Raw genomic sequence first — 7257 nt, forward strand, 5'->3', positions numbered from 1 at the left:
TTTATTGCTAGGGGGACAGAATATAAAAACAAGGAGGTATTGCTGCAGTTATATAAGGTATTGGTGAGACCGCACCTGTAATACTGCATACAGTTTTGGTGTCCATACTTAAGAAAAGACATACTTGCTCTCGAGGCAGTACAAAGAAGGTTCACTCGGTTAATCCCGGGGATGAGGGGGCGGACATATGAGGAGAGGTTGAGTAGATTGGGACTCTACTCATTGGAGTTCAGAAGAATGAGAGGCGATCTTATTGAAACATATAAGATTGTGAAGGGTCTTGATCGGGTGGATGCAGTAAGGATGTTCCCAAAGATGGGTGAAACTAGAACTAGGGGGCATAATCTTAAAATAAGGGGCTGCTCTTTCAAAACTGAGATGAGGAGAAACTTCTTCACTCAGAGGGTGGTAGGTCTGTGGAATTTGCTGCCCCAGGAAGCTGTGGAAGCTACATCATTAAATAAATTTAAAACAGAAATAGACAGTTTCCTAGAAGTAAAGGGAATTAGGGGTTATGGGGAGCGGGCAGGAAATTGGACATGAAGCTGAGTTCGGATCGGTCAATGCCCTGTGGGTGGCGGAGAGGGCCCAGGGGCTATGTGGCCGGGTCCTGCTCCGACTTCTTGTGTTCTTTAGATTTGTGGTTGGGATCAGATCAGCCATGATCTTATTGAATGGCGGAGCAGGCTCGAGGGGCCGATTGGCCTACTCCTGCTCCAATTTCTTATGTTCTTATGTTCTAATCTTCGGATTCGGAGGTGAGAGTGCTGCCCACTGAGCCACAGCAGACACCAAAAGAAGATTAGATGAGTTTGAAATGATAACATTTCTGTGATACACAGTGGTTGTCGTATAACCAGGGTGTGGAGATTTTTAAACCGGTTGCCATGGGAGTTGTTATGTGTTATGTTTTCTTTTGTCCTGTTTCAGAGCCTGTGGGCAGGGTGAATGTACAGCTGTATCTGAAGGCATCACAATTAATAGCAGAGAACTTGCCTCTGGTCGGTGTGACCTTCGATCGCCTGCAATTGCTTGCTGATGCATGTTGGCGCATTTTACCACATGGAACCGTTTAAAAGGGAATTGGAAAAAGATTTGAAAGGGGAAAATAAAAAAAGACTACAGGGAAAAGGCAGGGGAATGGGATTTGAGTAGATTCCTCCAGTTGTAGAGCCAGCAGTGAGACAGGCACGTAGCAACATCGGAACACAGGAACAGGAGGAGGCCATTCAGCCCCTCGAGCCTGTTCCACCATTCAATCAGATCATGGCTGATCTGTACCTCAACTCCATTTACCCGTCTTTGCTCCTTATCCCTTAATACCCTTACCCAACAAAAGACTATCAATCTCAGTCTTGAAAATTTCAATTGACCCCCCAGCATTCAGTCTTTTGGGGGAGAGAGTTCCAGATTTCCACTCCCCTTCCTGACATCACCTCTGAACGGCCGAGCTCTAATTTTAAGATTGTGCCCCCTTGTTCTGAACTCCCGCACCAGAGGAAATAGTCTCTCTGTGTCTACCCTATCGAATCCCTTTATCATTTTATACCTCGATTAGATCGCCCCTCAACCTTCTAAACTCAAGGGAATACAAACCCAGTCTAAGCAAACCTGTCCTCGCAATTTAACCCTTTAAGCCCCGGGATCGTTCTTTTTCTTTTCAGCTTTAAATTCCATAATTCTATTAATTGTAGCAAGCAGTAGTACTGGGAGGTTTTGTAATGGTGCAGTCTGGCACTTGTTTAGTATTAGAATAATTTTCTGCCGCTACTGGATGTGAAGTGCTTTTTTAATTTGCAACTAAACAATTAAAATGTTAAGATGATATAAATCCCTCTCGGAAAAGAATCTCTTAACTCTGTCATAAAATTCTTTGAGTGCAAAGTGAAATGACGAACTGGAATGATCAGTTTCTCATTAGGGAGCCTGAGGTTCCAGCGGCTGACAGGCCAGGAATACAGCAAAAACCTGGCCTGGGACCACAATCGAGATCCATTGCCCTTCGAACCAGAGATGTTTATAGCCCAGAAGGAGGCTATTCGGCCCATCATTTCTGTGCCGGCTCTTTGCTAGAGCAATTCAAAACTGATTCGACTGCCCACGCACTCTCCCTCGAGCCCTGTATCTTCCTTTGCTTCAAGTATTTATTGTCTGGGATGCCTTGGTTTCTGCCTCAATCACTTTCTGTGGCAAAGCTTTCCATTCCGGCTCTCGTAACCCTCTCCATAAAGACATTTGTCCTAAGTTCTCTCTGCACTCTATTCATGATAATTTTAAATTGATGACCCCTCACCATTGACTCCCCAACCAGAGGAAATAGTCTTTCCTTATTCACTCAATCAAACCCTTCATAATTTTAAAAACCTCTATTAAATCTCCCCTTAACCTTCTCTGTTCCAATGGAAACAGTCCCAGTATCTCAAGTCTCTCCTCATAACGATAGTTTCCCCTCCCTGGCATCATCCTGGTGAATCTACACTGAAACCTCTCTATGGTTTTAATGTCCTTCCTATAATGGGGCTCCCAAAACTGTGCATAGTCCTCTGACTGTGTTCTAATCAATGTTTTGTATATCATTAATTCTTTACTCATGTACTCTACACCCCGATTTATAAAACCCCACATCCAGCTACAGCTGACAGACCTGAGGGCCCCCAATTTTGCCCCTTAGCTGAGCTGTACACCTGGATTCACCTGGTGTCCAGGGCACTGGGTAGCAGCGAAACCAGGGCCAAAGAAATTCCTGGTTCGGCAAATCCCTCACCTTGGTTCCCTCCCCTCTGATGTCATATGTCAACAACAACAACTTGCATTTATATAGCGCCTTTAACATAGTAAAACTTCCCAAGGTGCTTCACAGGTGCGATTTTCCAACAAAATTTGACACCGAGCCACATAAGGAGATATAAGGACAGGTGACCAAAAGCTTGGTCAAAGAGGTAGGTTTTAAGGAGAGTCTTAAAGGAGGAGAGAAAGAGGTAGAGAGGCGGAGAGGTTTAGGGAGGGAATTCCAGAGCTTAGGGTCTAGGCAGCTGAAGGCACGGCCGCCAATGGTGGAGCGAAGGAAATCGGGGATGTGCAAGAGGCGAGAATTGGAGGAGTGCCGAGATCTCAGGGGGTTGTTGGGGTCCTCCAGCCCCAGACCCCATCGGGAATAGCTTGCCAGGTGCTTTCATGGTGGAGACCTGGAGGTTCATGTACCCACCAGAACTTGCACCTTCATCAGGCCTCCAGCTCCCAACGTTCCCTAAGGGTTCATTGTTGGAGGTCAACGATATTTAACTCCATCTTCTCGCTAATTCAGGTGATGTCAGCCTTGGTTCAGTGGGTGTCATCACTCTTGGCCCTGAGTCAGAAGAAGGTTGTGGGTTCAAGTCCCATTCCAGAGACTTGAGTCCATAATTTAAGCCGACTCTGAGGGAGTGCTGCACAGTCAGAGGTGCCGTCTTTCGGATGAAACGTTAAACCAAGGCCCCGTCTGCTCTCTCAGTTGAGGATCTCACGGCCACCATTCGAAGAAGAGCAGATAAATTCTCCCCGGTGTCCTGGTCAATATTTATCTCTCAACCAACATCACTAAAAAACAGATTATCTGGTCATTATCACATTGCTGTTTGTGGGATCTTGCTGTGTGCAATTTTGGCTGCCACGTTTCCCTACATTACAACAGTGACTACACTTCAAACGTACTTCATTGCCTGTAAAGCGCTTTGGGACATCCCACAATCATGAAAGTCTTTCTTTATAAATAAAAACAAAATCCACAATTGTTTGTTTTTGGAGTAATTGTGCTCTGAATTCATCGTGTTGCAGGCTCCAGGACGAGCGACGAGCTTTGACAGTCAAGGATCCTGCCCGTCTCCCAAGCTGCCACCCACACCATAGAAGAGGTGTTTGTCCATGGCTGAGGACCTCTGTATAGTTACTAAAGAGCATCTGTCTTATTTATATAACAGGAGAGAATGTGACGAGATATCGAAAATGAAACCAGTGATACTGTTTAAGTAGTGTTGTTCGGGTCACATGCACTGTCAAGGATTGCAGATCATGGCTGTCGTCTGAAAGTGACGAGGGGATAGGAATTTATCATTGGAAATTTTGAGAATTTTAAATCCCTTGACTAGGAACAGTTGTTGAGCCAGCAGTGATACAGGCACATGGGGACATTAGACACAGGAACAGGAGGAGGCCATTCAGCCCCTCGAGCCTGTTCCGCCATTCAATTAGATCATGGCTGATCTATATCTTAACCTCATCTGCCCGCCTTGGTTCCTTAAGCCTTAATATCCTTACCTAACAAAAATCTTTCAATTGATCCACAGCCTTTTGGGAGGGAGAGAGTTCCAGATTTCCACTCCCCTTTGTGTGAAGAAGTGATTCCTGACATCACCCCTGAACGACCCAGCTCTAATTTTAAGGTTCTGCCCCCTTGTTCTGGACTCCCCCCTCCAGAGGAAATAGTTTCTCTCTATCGACCCTATCAAATCCTTTAATCATCTTAAACACCTCAATTAGATCACCCCTTAATCTTCTAAACTCAAGGGAATACAAGCCCAGTCTATGCAACCTGTCCTCATAATTATCAGTTCCTTTTTAAAATCTGTTGTGAAAAGAACTGATGTTTGCACATTGCAGACAGTAAAACACATGGAGTGACTTGCGACAAAAAAGTATTTGTGCTTCAGGCTTCGTCACATCTGGGCCCTGATGGCTGGGTTGATATCGGGTCCCGGACGTGATGAAGAGACTGAAGCACAAATATTTCTTAGAAATATATAATGTGCCCGGGAAGCGACAAGTTCAATTGTCTCTCTTCTGAGTATAAAAATCTTCTGTAGTCGCCTGCACATTCCTTTCGCAGTTGAAGCGCTTGATAATAAACACAAGCTGCAAAGTCTGTTGCCATGGCACAGGCCGTTTCCTTGGAACCAGTGAAGCGTCCTTTATAACTGGGACTGGGACTGGAATCTGGCAGCTCAGAGTTGCTGTGTTTAACATGCAGTTTAAATGACCCTTCTCATCATCTCCTTAAAGTGTTGACACTTTTTTGTGCACTGGAACGTAGGAAATAGGAGCAGGAGAAGGCCATTCGGCCCCTTGAGCCTGCTCCGTAGCAGGTACGAAAGCTGCTGCTGGTACCTACATTAATCCCTCGGCGTAACACTCAAACAACATGGTCCTCCCACTGCACACACAGCAAGTCCTTTCTCCTACACGGTCCCCCCACCACTTGTCCATGTTTAAAACGGACAATCGCTTATATCGGCCAAAAAGCGATAACCATTAACTGTCTGCGATAACTTCAATTTCAAAGTTGCCCGTTCTAGTGTCTTAAGTGCTCTGTTTATTTCTGGCAGAAACAGTTGTTTCCAGAATCATCCCTGTGATATTGTATGAGTGATGTACACATGAAAAACTGTGGAATGTTTTGTAAAAATGTATTTATATTTAACAAAAATAACAGTTCATGCACAAAATTTAGTGCCCTAATTAGGTGTTTGGGTTGTTTAAATGGTCGTTCAGTGAAGGAGTTAAGATCTGTATGTTTTTCCCTCTAGGGTCAGGTCGAGGGTAGGTCTGGGCTCTGGCAGTAAGGAGGTTCAGGCAGGTAGCAGTTCAGGGAGCTGATGAATAATGACAGCACTCTTGTTATATATCGCTGCCCCGTTACACCGGCCATTGCGTATTGCGGGCGAACACACCCGATATCAGCAGTGGGGACTGAACACGCATTTTCTATTCAAGTCAAAGAAGTTTTATAGAGAGGACCTGGTGCAGAGTTCAGTCAATTCAAAGTAAATTCATTCTCAGTAAGTAGAAATTCCGGTTCAGTAAATCGATATTGAAAAGGGTAATGTTATTTAGTCACAGTGCATGAGAGCCCACAATAGGATAAAGTTTACATTTAGAATACTGTGTTCAAGTGACTTAAAAACCAAAGGTCGGATCTACAGGTAAGCATAGATTTCTTGAATGACTATTTCTGGAACACTCATACATTTATTAGGCCTTGTTTCCCAAACCAGCCCACTGGTATCGAGCGAACACTGTCAGCACTTTTCTTAAAACCCCCGGGCGCTTTTTAATGCATGCGTTAACCCGTTTAACATAAATGGTGTAAAAGAAAATCATCCAGAGAGTGGTGAGAATGTGGAACTCGCTACCACATGGAATGGTTGAGGTGAATAACATAGATGCTTTTAAGGGGAAGCTGGATAAACACGAGGGAGAAAGGAATAGAAGGATATGCTGATAGGGTGAGATGAAGTCGGGAGAGAGGAGGCTCGCGAGGAGCATAAACACCGGCATGGACCAGTTCGACCAAATGGCCTGTTTCTGTGCTGTGAAATTCTATGTAAAAAGAAACCAAAGGAATTTAGTAGCAGTGCAACAAAGGTTCACGAGATTAATTCCTGGGATGAGAGGGTTGTCTTATGAGGAGAGGTTGAGTAGAATGGGCCTATACTCTCTGGAGTTTAGAAGAATGAGAGGTGATATCATTGAAACATATAAAATTCTTAGAGGGCTTGACAGGGTAGATGCTGAGAGGCTGCTTCCCGTAGCTGGAGAGTTTTTTTTATTCGTTCATGGGATGTAGGCGTCGCTGACAAGGCCAGCATTTATTGCCCATCCCTAATTGCCCTTGAGAAGGTGGTGGTGAGCCGCCTTCTTGAACCGCTGCAGTTCGTGTGGTGAAGGTTCTCCCACAGTGCTGTTAGGTTGAGAGTTCCAGGATTTTGACCCAGCGACGATGAAGGAACGGTGATATATTTCCAAGTCGGGATGGTGTGTGACTTGGAGGGAAACGTGCAGGTGGTGTTGTTCCCATGTGCCTGCTGCCCTTGTCCTTCTAGGTGGTAGAGGTCACAGGTTTGGGAGGTGCTGTCGAAGAAGCCTGGAGTGTAGAACTAGGGGGCATAGTCTCAGGATAAGGGGTCGGCCATTTAAGACTGAGATGAGGAAAGATTTCTTCACTCAGAGGGTTGTGAGTCTTTGGAATTCTCTACCCCAGAGGGCTGTGGATGCTCAGTCGTTGAGTATATTCAAGGCTGAGATCGATAGATTTTTGGACTCTAAGGGAATCAAGGGATATGGGGATTGGGCGGGAAAGTGGAGTTGAGGTCGAAGATCAGCCATGATCTGATTGAATAGCGGAGCAGGCTCGAGAGGCCATGTGGCCTACTCCTGGTCCTATTTCTTATGTTCTTTAGAGTGCATCAAAAGTTTGATTTGAAATGGCACAGGTCGGAAATAGTC

General features: G+C 45.1%; 1 protein-coding gene across 1 annotated transcript in view; it reads left to right on the plus strand.

The window, feature by feature from the left end:
* The window catches only part of syt10 (synaptotagmin X), a 56310-nt gene extending 52355 nt beyond the window's left edge, over window positions 1–3955 (plus strand). Inside the window, exon 7 of the mRNA XM_068000012.1 lies at window positions 3814–3955. Within this exon, the coding sequence (XP_067856113.1) occupies window positions 3814–3885 (72 nt within the window). The 3' untranslated portion in view covers window positions 3886–3955. The remainder of the gene's footprint in view (window positions 1–3813) is intronic.
* Window positions 3956–7257: the final 3302 nt, after the last annotated feature.

This window comes from Heptranchias perlo, chromosome 18 (assembly GCF_035084215.1).
Source record: "Heptranchias perlo isolate sHepPer1 chromosome 18, sHepPer1.hap1, whole genome shotgun sequence".
NCBI classification, from domain to species: Eukaryota; Metazoa; Chordata; class Chondrichthyes; order Hexanchiformes; family Hexanchidae; genus Heptranchias; species Heptranchias perlo.